This window comes from Salmo salar, chromosome ssa13, assembly GCF_905237065.1.
Source record: "Salmo salar chromosome ssa13, Ssal_v3.1, whole genome shotgun sequence".
NCBI classification, from domain to species: Eukaryota; Metazoa; Chordata; class Actinopteri; order Salmoniformes; family Salmonidae; genus Salmo; species Salmo salar.
The window spans coordinates 56,924,185-56,943,095 of record NC_059454.1 but is presented as its reverse complement, the minus strand read 5'-3'; the positions used below and the strand labels follow the sequence as shown (position 1 = coordinate 56,943,095).

General features: G+C 41.5%; 1 protein-coding gene across 5 annotated transcripts in view; it reads right to left on the bottom strand.

The window, feature by feature from the left end:
* The window catches only part of LOC106567492 (glucocorticoid receptor), a 98,614-nt gene extending 79,921 nt beyond the window's left edge, over positions 1–18,693 (bottom strand). For all 5 annotated transcript variants that reach the window (XR_001320085.2, XM_014136782.2, XM_014136783.2 and 2 more), the window contains exons 1-2: positions 17,544–18,693; positions 5,057–6,132 (exon numbers count right to left, since the gene is read on the bottom strand). Coding sequence is in view for 4 of the 5 variants with exons in the window: in XM_014136782.2 (XP_013992257.1) it covers positions 5,057–6,123 (1,067 nt within the window). In the remaining variant the exon portion in view is untranslated. The remainder of the gene's footprint in view (positions 1–5,056; positions 6,133–17,543) is intronic.
* Positions 18,694–18,911: the final 218 nt, after the last annotated feature.

The following is an 18,911-nucleotide window of genomic DNA, read 5'->3' as shown; positions in this document are numbered from 1 at the left end:
ACTTAAAACAATATTTTTTTATTCATCGTTTTCCAAAACATACAAAAGCAATGTTCAGTGTGGGCTAATCGTGTGGTTCCATTACATATGTTAACCGACAGCAGACACTACAGTAAACAAGCCATCCCTGTGACACAGGCTAAAAAAGAAACAGCATGGTCGGTAAGTAGCCTACGATCTTACCCTCCGCTGTTCTAACCCCTAGACCAAGAGCAAAAGAGGCAGTCTGACAAAATAAGTGACTCGATATAAATACAAACGCACAATGCTTGAGAAAAAGTATGGCATAGTTAAGTTATTCCTTGTACTCTATTCAGCAGTGTATTACTGTCAAAATTCATTCTCAGTGAATTTCATAAAAATCAAAAGTGCATTTTTTTTGTTGATAAAACCACACTAAAGTCACCAAATAATTGAGTAAAACACACTGTTTTGCAATGGCCTACAATAGCCTCAGCAGCACTCTGTAGGGTAGCGCCATGGTGTAGCTGGAGAACAGCTAGCGTCGGTCCTCCTCTTGGTATACTGACTTCAATACAAAACCTAGGACGCTCATGGTTCTCACCCCCTTCCATACACTTACACAGTAATTATGACAACTTGCGAAGAACATCCTACAACCAATCTCTTGCCGCATGTCCACCCAATCAAAGGATCAGAGAATGAATCTAGAACTGAAAGCATAAGCTACAGCTAGCTAGCACTGCATAAAATGTGGTTTTATATATATATATATATATATAGACTGCTCAAAAAAATAAAGGGAACACTTAAACAACACATCCTAGATCTGAATGAAAGAAATAATCTTATTAAATACATTTTTCTTTACATAGTTGAATGTGCTGACAACAAAATCACACAAAAATAATCAATGGAAATCCAATTTATCAACCCATGGAAGTCTGGGTTTGGAGTCACACTCAAAATTAAAGTGGAAAACCACACTACAGGCTGATCCAACTTTGATGTAATGTCCTTAAAACAAGTCAAAATGAGGCTCAGTAGTGTGTGTGGCCTCCACGTGACTGTATGACCTCCCTACAACGCCTGGGCATGCTCCTGATGAGGTGGCGGATGGTCTCCTGAGGGATCTCCTCCCAGACCTGGACTAAAGCATCCGCCAACTCCTGGACATTCTGTGGTGCAACATGGCGTTGGTGGATGGAGCGAGACATGATGTCCCAGATGTGCTCAATTGGATTCAGGTCTGGGGAACGGGCGGCCCACTCCATAGCATCAATGCCTTCCTCTTGCAGGAACTGCTGACACACTCCAGCCACATGTGGTCTAGCATTGTCTTGCATTAGGAGGAACCCAGGGCCAACCGCACCAGCATATGGTCTCACAAGGGGTCTGAAGATCTCATCTCGGTACCTAATGGCAGTCATGCTACCTCTGGCTAGCACATGGAGGGCTGTGCGGCCCCCCAAAGAAATGCCACCCCACACCATGACTGACCCGTCGCCAAACCGGTCATGCTGGAGGATGTTGCAGGCAGCAGAACATTCTCCACGGCGTCTCCAGACTCTGTCATGTCTGTCACGTGCTCACTGTGAACCTGCTTTCATCTGTGAAGAGCACAGGGCGCCAGTGGTGAATTTGCCAATCTTGGTGTTCTCTGGCAAATGCAAAACGTCCTGCACGGTGTTGGGCTGTAAGCACAACCCCCACCTGTGGACGTCGGGCCCTCATACCACCCTCATGGAGTCTTTTTCTGACCGTTTGAGCAGACACATGCACATTTGTGGCCTGCTGGAGGTCATGTTGCAGGGCTCTGGCAGTGCTTCTCCTGCTCCTCCTTGCACAAAGGCGGAGGTAGCTGTCCTGCTGCTGGGTTGTTGCCCTCCTACGGCCTCCTCCACATCTCCTGATGTACTGGCCTGTCTCCTGGTAGCGCCTCCATGCTCTGGACACTACGCTGACAGACACAGCAAACCTTCTTGCCACAGCTCGCATTGATGTGCCATCCTGGATGAGCTGCACTACCTGAGCCACTTGTGTGGGTTGTAGACTCCGTCTCATGCTACCACTAGAGTAAAAGCACCGCCAGCATTCAAAAGTGACCAAAACATCAGCCAGGAAGCATAGGAACTGAGAAGTGGTCTGTGGTCCCCACCTGCAGAACCACTCCTTTATTGGGGGTGTCTTGCTAATTGCCTATAATTTCCACCTGCTGTCTATTACATTAGCACAACAGCATGTGACATTTATTGTCAATCAGTGTTGCTTCCTAAATGGACAGTTTGATTTCACAGAAGTGTGATTGACTTGGAGTTACATTGTGTTGTTTAAGTGTTCCCTTTATTTTTTTTGAGCAGGTATATATATATATATATATAAAAAACTTGATTTAACTAGGCAAGTCAGTTAAGAACAAATTCTTACTTACAATGACGGCCTAGGAACAGGGGTTAACTGCCTTGTTCAGGGGCAGAACGACAGATTTTGACCTTGTCAGCTCGAGGATTCGAACCAGCAACCTTCTGGTTACTGGTCCAACGCTCTAACCACTAGGCTACTTGCTGCCCCTTAAGTAGTTGACTCCGAGAGAAAGAGAATAGTTGAACAGTTTAACAAATTAATTTCTTCCAAAATTAAGGGGAAGCAAGAGAGAGGTTGATATATTTGGTTGAATTATTTTTAACTTAGCTAGCAAATGCAGCTAGCAAATGCAGCTTGCTAGCCTAACCTACTCAAACAGAGTGGGAGGCTATGTTAACTAGCTGGCTTTGACTAGCTAACACTGAAACTCTTCCAAGAGAGTTTTATTAATTTATTACCACCAGGACCGCCGGTGTAACTGCTAAACTGCTTTCTGACTAATGCATTATTGTAGCGGGTCTACTAACACGTTAGTCCAGCAAGAGCTATGAGAACTATGACGTGACAATGATGTAGGGTCATGATATGAAGGTTTGGCTTGGAAATGTTTTTCGCCTGGTCACAGACATCTGATGTGTTGTGCACTGAAGTCCACAAGAGAAGGAAAAAAGTGAGAGAAGGAGAGCGCATAGATAGTTGAAAGAAGGAAAAATATATATATATATTTGTTGAAGTCAGAAATGTACATACACCTTAGCCAAATCAAAATCACATTTTATTGGTCACAAACACATAGTTAGCAGATGTTAATGCGAGTGTAGCGAAATGCTTGTGCTTCTAGTTCCAACCGTGCAGTAAAATCTAACAAGTACTCGAACAATTCCTAACAATTTCACCAACTACTATATATATATATTCTTTCATCACATTCCCAGTGGGTCAGAAGTATACATACACTCAATTAGTATTTGGTAGCATTGCCTTTAAATTGGGTCAAAGTTTTGGGTAGCCTTCCACAAGCTTCCCACAAAATAGATGTCACCATAAGGAAGGAGAACGATGTGGATATATTGAAGCAACATCAAGACATCAGACAGGAAGTTAAAGCTTGGTCACAAATGGGTCTTCCAAATGAACAATAACCCTAACCGACTTGCCAAAACTATAGTTTGTTAACAAGAAATCTGTGGAGTGGTTAAAATCAAGTTTTAATGACTCCAACCTAAGTGTATGTAAACTTCCGACTTCAACTGTAAGTTTTTAATGTACTGTGTAGAATATCTGAAATGCTGCACTGAGAGGAGACAACTCCAAAACTATGGTGGTGGACTACAACTTTGCAGTGATCTGAGTGGAAATTTTTTGAATCCAGGCATGACTTTCATTATTCAAGCCTTTTGTATTTTAAGTGGGGATCAGGCGAACAATGCAGTATTTCAACTACATTTTGCAAACAATAGAGCCTTTTGAGTTGTACATGGATTTACTGACTATAGGCTGAAATGCAATCTTAAATTAACAGTAGGCCTTTGCATGATGGCTGAAAAAGCATGTGTGAGCAAGGAGGCCTACCAACCTGACTCGGTTACACCAGCTCTGTCAGGAGGAATGGGCCAGAATTCACCCAGCTTATTGTGGGAAGCTTGTGGAAGACTACCCAAAACATTTGACCCAAGTAAACAATATAAAAGCAATGCTACCAAATACTAATTGAGTGTATGTAAACTTCTGACCCACTGGGAATGTGATGAAAGAAATAAAAGCTGGGGGGAAAAATCATCCTCTACTATTATCCTGACATTTCACATTTTTAAATAAAAAGTGGTGATCCTAACTGAACTAACACAGGGAATCTTTACTAGGATTAAAATGTCAGGAATTGTGAAAAACTGAGTTTGAATGTATTTGGCTAAAGTGTACATAAACTTCCAACTTCAACTGCATGTCACTCAGATGTGGTGGATGCCAAAGAACTTTGCTGAGAAAGTACAATGAGCCCTCAATGTGACCTTGGATGAGAGAGAGAGATGTATGGGGATAAACATCAAAACTATGGTAGTGTGTCCATTTTAATCTCTGAATGAGCAGCTGCTGGAGCAAACACAGAAACTTGTTTGCTCAAGGGCTTAATGACAGATTACTCCGTTAATTCTAGCATCTGCTGCTGTAAGCCTACACATACAGTCAATCAACCCACAAATTTGCAGTGATGTACTGTCACATCCTTCCTCTCCCTAGTATTATTGCTCCTGATCCACAGTAAGGATAGCGAAGGAAGAAAGCGTCAAACTCCTGAGGAATTTGTATGCGTCTTTTGGGAGCAAGGAGAACTCAGAGGGGACCATGTGTTTGAAATGAAGGAGGTTTGATGAGTCAAGGCAGCACACCGAAGCAGATCTGGAAACATGGCCTCCCCCAGCTGACAACGCGCCCCGTCTACTCTGACTCATATTGACAAATGAGTGCATTTGGGCAACTGCAACAAATTGAGAGGTTGACGTGAACCAGATCAATTCAGATAATTTTTTTATGTAACATGTTCACCCATACACATTCACAGTGCTTCCATTTTAAAATACACAAAGCAACAACAAAGCAAGGATGTTTCAGATTCAGGAATGTTCAAATAAAAACCTAACTATATTCCTAAACTATATTCCTAAAATCATTCAATGTTAAATCATTCAAAAGTGCACACAGTACATTAAACCACGTGTAATAAGTGACTTACCTGCTGAAGCTGACAGGAAAAGATGAGCTGGATGGAGTTGACATCCCTGATCCATCCCCAAATTCCTGGCCTCTGTTCCAGCTGTCACTGACTGAGGGCAGCGGCGGATACAGGCCAAAGACAGGCTTCTGATCCTGTTGTACGCTGACTGCCGTCGATGTGTTTGCGCCGTAGTGGTAACTCGGCCCACTCATGGAGCCCACCGAGCTGTGGGTACCAGGTATGTCCAGGCTGGATATCTGACAGTAGCTCTGGCGCTCGTTCTCCTGCTTGATTACCCCTGGGGTGTAAAGCTGGATGAAGGAGGTGTCAGCATCCTTCTCTGTCTTGATGACAGGCATGGAGATCCCTGGGCCCAGTTGCTGCTGATCTGCGCCATTCACATTTTTACAGTTTCCCCCACTGCTACTGACTATGGGCTTGGTTTCCATGTTGCCGTCACCGAGCAGGGCATCATCCACTGACAGGGAGGAAAGGAAAGCGGCCTCGTCAGCCAGGTAAAACTCATTCAGGTCAGACAGAGAGCCAGGCAAGTCCAAATCCCGCAGAATGTCCAGTGTATTGTCACCAAGGAGCCTCTCGTTGACATCCAAGTCCTTCAGTGACTGTCCAAAGCTGACTGTCCCCATGTCAAGCCTGTCCTTATCCATTGGTGAAAAGTCTTCCGTTTTCAGAGGGAAAAGGTAATTAGAACATGCAAGTACGGAGCTCCCTGGGGTGTTGGATCGATTCAAATCTGAAATGCTCTCCTCCAACAGAGCAAAGTTCTCAAACAGCTGCTGATGATTCTGCTGCTGTTTCTGTGCGTTCTGCATTCTCAGGGCCTTGTCCATTAACTTTACTTCAGCCTCCTCTATAGGGAGTCCAATGGAGGCTGTCCCTGCTGTGGAGAGCTCACCCTGAATCTTAGTGACATTCAGTCCGTTAGAGGAGTCGCTGGCTGGAGGCTGGGGTGTGGAGCCAGGCAAATGCATCACGGAAGTTAATGTGGTGGACTTGGAACTGCCTGCGTTAACCGAGAAGCTTCCCTCTTCACCTCTCTCTAAGCTCTTGTCCTGGTTATCCATTTCTTGATCCTGCTTGACACACAGGGATTAAAGCAATGATTTAGAAAGTGCTTGTAATTCAATAAAGCAACAGAGACTGATAATTAAAATGCACACCAGAGTTATAGGTAAAAACAATTGTCTGAATTTAAAAAATGTGTACTCTTATTTACAATGTTTCTATACAATGCAATCATTTCAACACACATATTTGATCTTTAAAGCATATGATCACATCTCTCCTGGCTTCTACATGACTGACAATATGACAGCAGCGTAAATAATATTCCAATGTTGTAGCTATATGTCATGACCACCAATAAACTAGAAAAAAATACCTTCAATCCAGAAATCAGAGGTGTAGCCTATAATAGAAACTTGACAGTGTTTACATTTACATAACCTTAAATAATTTATGTCCATTTTGATAGACTCAAGCGATATTTTTACGTATGCAAGCATGAGCATGCTTTTTTGTTTCTCGTATCACCACAATGGGGAAAAAGAAAGCACGCGCATGCTCGCGCACGGAAAAATATCACTTAAGTCCCACAAAACGGAATATAACATTGCGGACAAAGTTTGGAATTACACAATTTAATATGTACAACATCTAAAGATCTGCATCAGTATATCGAAAGCTTTGCCATTTCTAAAAGGATATGAGCGATTGGACCCTTTGTTCATGTTCATCCATGACCACCATACTGCATAATGAGCAACGAGTCTTGCTGGTGGGGTTTCACACAAAATTAATTTGTATCCGCTCTCGTTAAATTTCGGCTGCGTATTTTCCGACATTTTCTTCAAATCTGAAAACGATGTGAAGCCAAGCCCATTTTCTTTAGAATTGCATTATGGGCCCTAAAAGCATGGAAATAGTGTCCACTGCTTGTATACTTTGGCGAATGTAGTACGACATCCGGGGACTTTTGGCATACTGACTATATCCATAATATGACTAATAAGCATACTATATACTCAATTTATGTCACAAATAGTACTGTTGGTGCAGTTAGTATGAGTATTTGAACACAGCTCAAGTCAGAGTATCCTTTAGGATTTTTTTCAGCAGTGGTGGCAAACGGTGGGGTTAGGGAGCTCTTTGCTGGAAGGCTCTGACTTTCCAAAAAATACATACTACTCTAAAATGCATGCAAATATAATTACGTTGACACCATCTGAAATATAACTGATAGCCGCCACTACACTGTAGGGAGGGCGATAAGGAGCAAGTGGTGGCTGTATGCTCGTGGATCACATTCGTGCCACTGCTCGCTCTGTTTGCTACAAATATACACTAACTCGACACGGATCATAAAGGGATAGTGCGACATTTATGACCCTTTTCTACTATCCCAGTGTCAGATGAACTCATGAATACAATTTGTGTCTCTGCGTGCAGTTTGAAGGAAGTTGAATGTATTTTTGCGAGCCATTGCTAACTAGCATTAGCAGAATGACTGGAAGAGTTTACAGCTAGCATGCTAAATTAATATAGGAAAAACAAAACAAGCGAAATCGCAAAAAGTTGTCTGTACACTTCCATAACATACGATATACACTCAGTTGTGGAAAAAGCACCGAATTGTCATACTTGAGACAAAGTAAAAGATAATACCTTAATAGAAAATTACTCAAGTAAAAGTCACCCAGTAAAATAGTACTTTAGTAAAAGTATTTGGTTTTTAATATACTTAAGTATCAAAAGTAAAAAAAGGTACGAATCATGAAAAATTCCTTATTTTTTTGCAGCTTGCAAAGGGGCACACGCCAACACTCAGAGTGAGTCCACCAGATCAGAGGCTTTAGGGATATTCTCTTGATAAGTGTGCGAATTTGATTATTTTCTGTCCTGCTAAGCATTTAAAAAGTAACAAGTACTTTTGGGTGTCAGGGAAAATGTATGAAGTAAAAAGTACATTATTTTGGGATGTTGTGATGTAAAAGTTGACAATAATATAAATAGTAAAGTACAGATACCAACCAAAAACAACTTAAGGACGACTTTAAAGTATTTTTACTTCAGTACTTTACACCACTGTATACACTGAACAAAAATATAAAATGAAAGATGCAAAGCGTTGGTCCCATATTTCATGAGCTGAAATAAAAAAAAATTAAAAAAATAATTCCCATAGGAACAAAAAGCCCACAGAAGAGTGAAACGTTGATAGTGGTAACTAAAGGGGAAAAGTCTTGAAAGTTGAGTGACGTTTAATCCCGTGCTTCTCTGCGCAGGCTGATACTTATTCTGCACAGTAGCCCAAGGCAAGCTCGCAGCTTAGAGGGAACATTACACTTCGCTACTAATTCATTGCAGCTGCAGTGCTGGTTGTAGTGCGAGTGGAAGTAGGGGGCACATTTTATGTTTTGTAAAAGTGCTGAATAAAAACGGAACGAACTCACTCAAAAACAGCAACCCTTTGCTGTGTTCTTTGACTGCGTCTGTGGTCTCGGTTTTAAAAATGACGAAATCTCACACTAACTTTGCTGTGGTTCAAAATGGGAACACTCGCCTACCCGGCACGCAGGACTTCTGAATCAAGTGCACCTACCACATACAGCGCAAGATGAATAAAATAAGATAGGCGTGCAAGGATTTATTGTTGGCTTTCTACAAAAATGTTTGGTGATTGACTAGAAATGCCTTGAAGATCAACCTGCCGACGGCTGATAACCCCCAGAATACCGTATATAGAAGAAATTAACCCTTTACACTCATAACTGTATACGGATTGAAAATGGCAGATTTGGGCACTGATAAGGGCATACATTGGAACACAGTGGCTGTAAGTAACTTGCTATAGATGATTTCAAAGCGGAGGCTCTGCGCTTCACAGCGCTGTATGGGTTTTGACTGACAGCCGTTCTGAACATGAACACTGCAAGCATCAAGAAGTTTCCGTGGCATTACTTTAATTCCGTGGCATTATTTTAGATTATGAAGAATTCAATTGAACAAAGCCATCTAGGACAGTTGTGGGGAGCGATAGATCCCAAATTAATACAACCACTAGCATCAAAAAACCTTTATGCAATGTGGCTGACGCAAGACCATAACATTTAGCTTAAAATGTTGATAAACTATTACGCTATTTCTTCACATTATAAGCACAGCAATGCACACATGGTAGTAGGCGATAAGCTTATTTTCATACCAGCCAGGTAGGCTATACTCCTGTTGTAAAGATAAGCAATGTGCTTAATATTAGGAAAGCTGAGAAATAAATAGTAACCTATAGAAAGCTGATGGGATCGTCTATTTATTAGATTGCGATTAAAATTATTATTGTTTTTTATTAAAAAAAAAAATGGGCCGTTTTCAGAATGGTAAAGAACAACTGTAGTTGTGTGATAGCGGGGATGCAGGGTTGTGTAACAAACAAAACTACAAATGTGCTTGCTCCAAGTTCCTCAACGGCACAGCTAGGAGAGCTTAAAAAAAAAAAAAGACTATTATTTGAGTCATAAATGTGCATTGAAATTACTTAGGAACTGTGCACACGTTGGAGAGGTGTGTGGTCACTTGAAGACACCAGTTAGTCCTCTCACTCAAACCCTTGCATTTTTTTTTGTCCTACCCCACATTTCCAGGAATATGCTTACTGAATGTATCCAGCCTATTTTCAGATTTCGTTAACAAATGTGGCCAACAGTATACTGCTCAAAAAAATAAAGGGAACACTTAAACAACACATCCTAGATCTGAATGAAAGAAATAATCTTATTAAATACTTTTTTCTTTACATAGTTGAATGTGCTGACAAAATCACACAAAAATAATCAATGGAAATCCAATTTATCAACCCATGGAGGTCTGGATTTGGAGTCACACTCAAAATTAAAGTGGAAAACCACACTACAGGCTGATCCAACTTTCATGTAATGCCCTTAAAACAAGTCAAAATGAGGCTCAGTAGTGTGTGTGTGGCCTCCACGTGCCTGTATGACCTCCCTACAACGCCTGGGCATGCTCCTGATGAGGTGGTGGATGGTCTCCTGAGGGATCTCCTCTCAGACCTGGACTAAAGCATCCGCCAACTCCTGGACAGTCTGTGGTGCAACGTGGCGTTGGTGGATGGAGCGAGACATGATGTCCCAGATGTGCTTAATTGGATTCAGGTCTGGGGAACGGGTGGCCCAGTCCATAGCATCAATGCCTTCCTCTTGCAGGAACTGCTGACACACTCCAGCCACATGAGGTCTAGCATTGTCTTGCATTAGGAGGAACCCAGGGCCAACCGCACCAGCATATGGTCTCACAAGGGGTCTGAGGATCTCATCTCGGTACCTAATGGCAGTCAGGCTACCTCTGGCGAGCACATGGAGGGCTGTGCGGCCCCCCAAAGAAATGCCACCCCACACCATGACTGACCCACCGCCAAACCGGTCATGCTGGAGGATGTTGCAGGCAGCAGAACGTTCTACACGGCGTCTCCAGACTCTGTCACGTGCTCAGTGTGAACCTGCTTTCATCTGTGAAGAGCACAGGGCGCCAGTGGCGAATTTGCCAATCTTGGTGTTCTCTGGCAAATGCCAAACGTCCTGCACGGTGTTGGGCTGTAAGCACAACCCCCACCTGTGGACGTCGGGCCCTCATACCACCCTCATGGAGTCTGTTTCTGACCGTTTGAGCAGACACATGCACGTTTGTGGCCTGCTGGAGGTCATTTTGCAGGGCTCTGGCAGTGCTCCTCCTGCTCCTCCTTGCACAAAGGCGGAGGTAGCGGTCCTGCTGCTGGGTTGTTGCCCTCCTACGGCCTCCTCCACGTCTCCTGATGTACTGGCCTGTCTCCTGGTAGCGCCTCCATGCTCTGGACACTACGCTGACAGACACAGCAAACTTTCTTGCCACAGCTCGCATTGATGTGCCAGCCTGGATGAGCTGCACTACCTGAGCCACTTCTGTGGGTTGTAGACTCCGTCTCATGCTACCACTAGAGTGAAAGCACCGCCAGCATTCAAAAGTGACCAAAACATCAGCCAGGAAGCATAGGAACTGAGAAGTGGTCTGTGGTCCCCACCTGCAGAACCACTCCTTTATTGGGGGTGTCTTGCTAATTGCCTATAATTTCCACCTGTTGTCTATTCCATTTTCACAACAGCATGTGAAATTTATTGTCAATCAGTGTTGCTTCCTAAGTGGACAGTTTGATTTCACAGAAGTGTGATTGACTTGGAGTTACATTGTGTTGTTTAAGTGTTCCCTTTATTTTTTTGAGCAGTGTATATTAAATGTAAAATGTACATAAAATCAAGTGTAATGTTTGGATTTAGTTTTGTCAATTGTTGGGTCCACAACTTTGGTCTAACGATTTCCCATAATCTCCAAACTGTTCCCTTTCAATTGCTACCATGCTTATGCATTTCATATTTCTTCTATAAGAAACATTTCAATTTATCCCCATCCATATACAGTGCTTCTGGAAAGTTATTACATTCCAGCTTTATTCTAAAATTAACAATTAGTTTTGTTCCCTCCATCTATGCCATAATTTTCTTTCTTCCAAAAAATATTTTATTTACATAAGTATTCAGACCCTTTGCTATGAGACTCGAAATTGAGCTCAGGTGCATCCTGTTTCCTTTGATCATCCTTGAGATGTTTCTACAACCTGATTGGAGTCCACCTGTGGCAAGTTCAATTGATTGGACATGATTTGGAAAGGCACACACCTGTCTAGATAAGGTCCCACAGTTGACAGCGCATGTAAGAGCAAAAACCAAGTCATGAGTTCGAAGGAATTCTCCGTCAAGCTCCAAGATAGGATTGTGTTGAGGCACAGATCTTGGGAAGGGTACCAAAACATTTCTGCAGCATTGAAGGTCCCCAAGAGCACAGTGGCCTCCATTATTCTTAAATGGAGGAAGTTTGGAACAACCAAGACTCTTCCTAGAGCTGGCCGCCCGGCAAAACTGAGCAATTGGTGGAGAAGGGCCTTGGTCAGGGAGGTAACCAAGAACCCGATGGTCACTTTGACAGAGCTCCAGAGTTCCTCTGTGGAGATGGGAGAACCTGCCAGAAGGACAACCATCTCCTTTTAATGTTTTGGTACGCCTATTGGAGAGTTCTTCTTTGTCTACACCAATTCAGCATCATTCACACACTCTTAAGCTTTAGCCCCACCCATCTCAAAAGGGTTGATCCAGCAGTCAAACACCCAAACTAACCGGCTAACTTTTGCTAGCTGAACCTCTTGACGTTAACTCCGACCATTTTACTCACCCTAGCAGAGCTGGTTAGGCTGTTTATATGATATGAACCATAATCACAACTGATGACGTTACTACCCTGCATGAATCTGCAGGTAGCTAACCAACCAGGTTCAATGTTAGCTATCTCACACTAGGCAATAACTAGCAAAGCAAATGGCTCCGAGATACAAATAATATTACCACACAGATCATACACGTAACGTTAGCTAGCAAGCCAGCCAGCTAACAGTACACTAACTTGAAATGAAAATGACTGACAAAATTAGAAGTGTAATATCTGAAAATGTAGCTAGCTCGACCACTAAAATGGATCTGATTTGTCTGTTTGCAGAACGTACTGCTGATCCCAAATGATTTTCCCTAAAGGAAATTGTGTTCATTTTCTTATTTGTATACATGGATGGAGGCTTCTCCCTCTGTCACAGATGCTATGGTTGCAAAATCCTGTCCAATCAATTTAATTTACCACAGGTGGACTCCAATCAAGTTGTAGAAACATTCAGGATGATCAACGGAAACAGGATGCACCCGAGCTCAATTTCTAGTCTCATTGCAAAAAGTCTGAATACTTATGTAAATAAGATGTGTTTTTTGTCACTATGGGGTATTGCGTGTAGATTGATAAGATAATCATTTTATCCGTTTTCGAATAAGGCTGTAAGAATTTCACCACCTGGATTCGGTCTTACATAGCAAAAAAAAAAGTTTATTTTTTAAAATTGGATAAAAAGTAGAGACTCAGAGCTACAAAATGGTATAACATACACTGCATTTGAGGAACAATGGGAAAGTAATTCTGCTTTGAAAGTTGCTAAATGGCATTTTAGTGTTCGGTGAGAAATCTCGTTGTCGACACGCATTCAGCATCGTTCACACCCTCTTAAGCTTTAGCCCCACCCATCTATCTCCTTGCTTTCAGAGCACGCGCACACACACACACACACACACTTGACGCTATGGTCGATGATTGATTTACCTCTGGATAACATGAAAACAGCCTAACCAGCTCTGCTGGCAACATTATGCTTTTTAGCCAACGTTTACTGACACATTCAACTGGTGTTGTACACTTTAGCTTAAGCCATGTAGCTAGCTACCTAGGTAAACAATGAACATCGCTAGGTAAACAACATGTAAGATCACACACACACACACATCACGTTAGCTAACGAGCCAGCCAGCTAACGCTAGCTAATGTACACTTTAGCTTGAAATAAAACCACTGTCCAAATTAGAAATGTGTAATATCTGAAAATGTAGCTAGCTAGACCATCTTACCTGTATACATAATCATGCATATTGGACACGTCTCCCTGTCACAGATCCATGACACAAATGCCCTTAGTTTGAAGACATAATCCTGAAGCAGGTGTTGTCCCAGCTCTTTAGCTATCATACTCTAATTCCACTGATTTCAAAACTCGATCCTCCAGAAAGTGGAGTGCAACATTTATGCAGCTACATTTTAATTTTTTTTATTTTTTTTTAAAGCCACGTTCGACAGGATAACCAACAGACTGACCAACTCAAATAGACAAAAGCCTTCTATATGGCAGACCAATCCGAACTCCTCCCTCTGCATGTCCAGCCCACTCATTATCTCAGCCAATCATGGCTAGTGGGAAGGTTGCGGTCTTTTTATGTGGCTTAACCAACAAGGCTCGTAATTGCACAATTTTATTCGTATTTACAGATGGCATAGAAGTATGTTAAGGCACATGAAAGTTCACATGTTCAAGAAGGCATTTCTGCCCAAAAAAATCATTTTGATAATGTTCTGACACCTTAACAATCTGTCATAACATAGGCAGGAGGGGAATCTCCCCTTTACTCTTCAGTATTGGTAAAGGAATGTCATTTTGTCTACAGAAGACCTGCTGCCAAATCTACCATCCAAAAACGTTAATATTGTTACAATGCTGCTAATATAGGAATGTTGACAATATTCTTTAGGTCCCTGCTGACCAATGTCATATTACTTTTCATTTTGTGAGGTTATTAAAACTTCTTAAGGCTAGGGGGCAGTATTTTGACGTCCGGATGAAAAGCGTGCCCAAAGTAAACTGCCTGCTACTCAGGCCCAGAAGCTAGGATATGCATATTTGGATAGAAAACACTGAAGTTTCTAAAACTGAATAATGTCTGTGTATAACAGAACTGATTTGGCAGGCGAAAACCCGAGCACAATCCATCCAGGGAACGTATTTGAGGTCAATCTGTTTACCATTAGTTTTCTATGGGAAGCCCTTTTTAATAGGATTATGGTTGCAGTTCCTATGGCTTCCACTAGATGTCAACAGTTTTTAGAAATTGGTTGATGTTTTTCTTTTGAGAAATTACGAAGTAGTCCTGTTCTTTCCACTTATCGCTGCAGAATGCTGTGGTAGCCATGCTGGTTAAGTGTACCTTGAATTCTAAATAAATCACTGACAGTGTCACCAAAAAAGCACCCCCACACCATAACACCTTCTCCTCCGTGCTCTAAGATGGGAAATAAACATGCAGAGATCACCAGCACCACGTCTCACAAAGACACAGCGGTTGGAACCTAAAATCTCAAATTTGGTCACAAGACCAAAGGAAAAATTTCCACAGGTCTAATGTCCATTGCTCATGTTTCTTGGCCCAAGCAAGTCTCTTCTTATTGGTGTCCTTTAATAGTGGTTTCTTTGCAGCAATTCGACCATGAAGGCCTGATTCACACAGTCTCCAATGAACAGTTGATGTTGAGATGTGTCTGTTACTTTAACTCTGAAGCATTTATTTAGTCTGCGATATTTGAGGCTGGTAACTCTAATGTACTTATCCTCTGCAAAAGAGGTAACCCTGGGTCTTCCATTCCTGTGGCGGTCCTCATGAGAGCCAGTTTCATCATAGCACTTGATGATTTTAGGGACCGCACTTGAAGAAATTTTAAAAGTTACTGACATTTTCCGCATTGACAGACCTTCATGTCTTAAAGTAATGATGGACTGTCATTTCTCTATGCTTATTTGAGCTGTTCTTGCCATAATATGGACTTGGTCTTTTACCAAATAGGGCTATCTTGTCACAACACAACTGATTGACTCAAACAAATTAAGAAAGAAATTCCACAAACTAACAAGGCACACCTGTTAATTGAAATGCATTACAGGTGACTACTTCATGAATCTGGTTGAGAGAATGCCAAGAGTGTGCAAAGCTGTCATTAAGGCAAAGGGTGGCTACTTTGAAGGATCTCAAGAGAGAGCGAGAGAAAATATATATCCATTGATTCTTGAAGAATATAACTTATAAATGCCTCATGAGCTTAGTTCAACTGTCACACTCCATGAGAACCCAAAATATTTACATTTACATTTTTTTACATTTTAGTCATTTAGCAGACGCTCTTATCCAGAGCGACTTACAGTAGTGAATGCATATATTTCATTTTCATTTCATAAATTTTTTTTCTTCTTCGTACTTGGCCCCCCGTGGGAATCGAACCCACAACCCTGGCGTTGCAAACACCATGCTCTACCAACTGAGCTACGGGGAAGGCTATCAGCTTGTTTCACACCAATGTTTGTAAACATTGTAAATGTAAACAAACACTGTATAGCCTCATAACATGGTTAAAACAACTATTTGTATATCATGGAGGATCAGTCCTTGCATCCATAGCTCTGTCTATTAATCTGAGAGTGGTTACATTTCTCCAGGCCCATCCCTCAGATTTTTACCAAGAGGCGGAGGCGACCATTTTGTTATTATTTCACCTGTGGATTTACCCTTTAAAGCAGCTGCATATTATCAAGATATCAGTGTCACCAACAAAAAGGTAAACAATAGGCGTATAGGAAATGCACTTTTCAGTAGTGCTCAAAGCATGCCATTCCATGAGCGCATTCCATGAGCGCAGCATTTATTTTTCAACTCGAATCAATGAGCCCAATCAGTCCTCCATGACAACAAATAAACAACAAAGTATGACTTGCTAATAAGTCCTTAGTTTTGGGGTCATGCTCAGGTAAAACAATTTGGCTAATCTATACTTCCATATTTCCAAGTCCTATTCTTGAAGATCAAAGGGTATAACATTTATTGGAATGACTGGAATTCTGATACATCTTTACATTAAAAACCAAAGTCTCATTGAATCATATTATTATATGTAGTAGAACGCAACGGGTTAGAAGCCAACATAACCAACCCATTAAGTAAAACATAACATCCATATGGCCAGCTATGTAAACTTTAACATTGATTTATCCTGCAACATACATTGTTGTCTTCGAATGTCTCTTAAGGGGAAAGTCATCTACAAGATTACGTTTGAGTTTGGCTAATCCAAAAGTTACGTTACTGATTACATTTAGAAAGTAACCTACCCAACCCTGCTAATGACGACAACTTTATTTCTCAACTCCTAATACTGAGCCAATTACATTCACTGGAGTACCTAACATAGGCTTTGAAAACGCACACGATAATAGTCTACCAGTGCAGCAAGTGCCACTGACTGAGACAATCTTTCTTGACTTGAATATTAATTTTCGCCAACACATGGCTAACCAACTAAACAGCTGCTCTTAGCAAAAAAAATGTGTTTGGAGTTAACAGCCTATTAGCTAGAAAGGTAAGCGTTTACACTTGCTCCAATTATGCGTGAAATCCATCTACCAAATCTATTAATTTTAAAATGTTGATTACTTCTCCTTACCATTATCATTCACCTGACGATAAGACAAGATGTGAACAATTATGTGTGTGTGTGTGTGTGTGTGTGTGTGTGTGGGTGGGGGCTGTCCCTGGCAAAGAAAAGGTTGAAGAACCCTGTTCTCGCTAGCTAAATATGAAGGGTCGCAGTGGTGCAACCTGTTGGCTGCGACTGGGAATTGCATCAAGTTAAAACAGGAGAAAGTGATTATCACATCATATAAACTAAAGTATGTACATGAAGCTTGTATGCTTAGTGTTGCTAATAAAAATCACCAATGGGATCGAGATGGCGATATAATGCTCTACTGAGTCGCCAAATATTTACACTGGCAAGAAGGGCGTCGAACTAAAGAATAGAGCACAGGGGTCACACTACCTTATTGCTGAATCATTACACAATAAAATATCTACTAACGTTATGAGGTAACGTTACGGGATGTATGGCTGTAACAGATGTAACTAGCTAGATCATGCAAGACAGCTGTCAAATACAACAAACAAGATGCAATCAAATTACACAATCGACGACATGTTACCTTAATCAGAAATGGGAGTTTTCCAAACTAGATCATATCCATTCAGTTCGAATTTGCTGGAATTCTGAGCTCTATGGCTTCTAGTCCGTCTTCACAAGAAATATTCCTCGTGCAACGCTGAATGGCTTGCTGCATTCCCCGTTGAAAAAGTATTGATGTAGCTAGCTAGCTCGTGCGCTGTTATTCCCTTGCTCACGTGACGTAGTTAGCTACAGTTTATATCTGGGGCTGTCAAACGTTAAAAAACAGGATGCAGTCGAGTTTGCTAGCAAAAAATAGCTATCTACTGAACTCAGGCAGTAAGCAAAAACGAACATGAATTCGTTAGCTATAAATTCTAAATGGACAGCAGAATTGACATAACCGGCATTCTATGATGCAGTACAGTAGAATAATCATTGACATTACATAATATCCAAGCTAGCTGGCGAGCTACCGTTAACGTTACAGTAGTTACAGATTAAAACATTAGCTGGTGCTGCACATTAGCAAAACGAGGGCGGCTAGTTTGACACTTCACGGTAAACGCCCCTCTAAAGACAGACAGGACTACCGTTATACTCTAAAAAGCTGTCAAAAACACGGCTGCACACGTCGGCTGGCCGCTCAAGCCAATGTAGAAATAACGTATCAAGTAAACAAGCTAACTTGCAAATAGAAAAACACGTTTAAAGTGTATTCGATTACTTGTAACGTTGCCTCTATCAAGTTACGCCAAACTCTTCCATGCAACGTTAGCTAATTTCGCTAGCTATAACCAATGGTAGCTAGCTACTACCTTTCAAAGCGTTGACTTTGTTAACGTTTGTCAATAATGACTAGTTATTATAAGGCATGATTGAGTTAAGATATGATGTTACTTACGAATGACAACACATTGCTAGCCAATGAGTACGAAAATAGTCCTAGCTAGCTATAGCCAAACGGAGCGCGTGCCACTCAACTTCAACGCAAAGAAACTTGGTAGACGGCGCGCTCCAGGTGACGCTGCAGTATGTGAAGCTTGCTATTCTAAACACAAACTAACAACGTTATATAGAGACAGTTAAGTTCGGCACAATTGTGTAAACTTCAAAAGCACGGCAAACTGTGACTAACATGAATCATTTCAATGGCGCAACACAGTCCGTATAAAATGTACATGGGGCGAAGGGACCTATGTGAAGCAAGCCACAATAAGGATTAGTCACAATAGTGGCGCTTGCGGTTCGCCTTCAAAATAAAAGGTCCTTCATCGAACGTGGTGCAAGCGGATACAAATGGTGGAATCACGCCATATTTTGACTAAATAATGCTAAACAAGGTTGGAATATTATATAAATTCAACAAAAAGCAATAATTTGTTCATTTGATTAAAAAAGTAGAAAT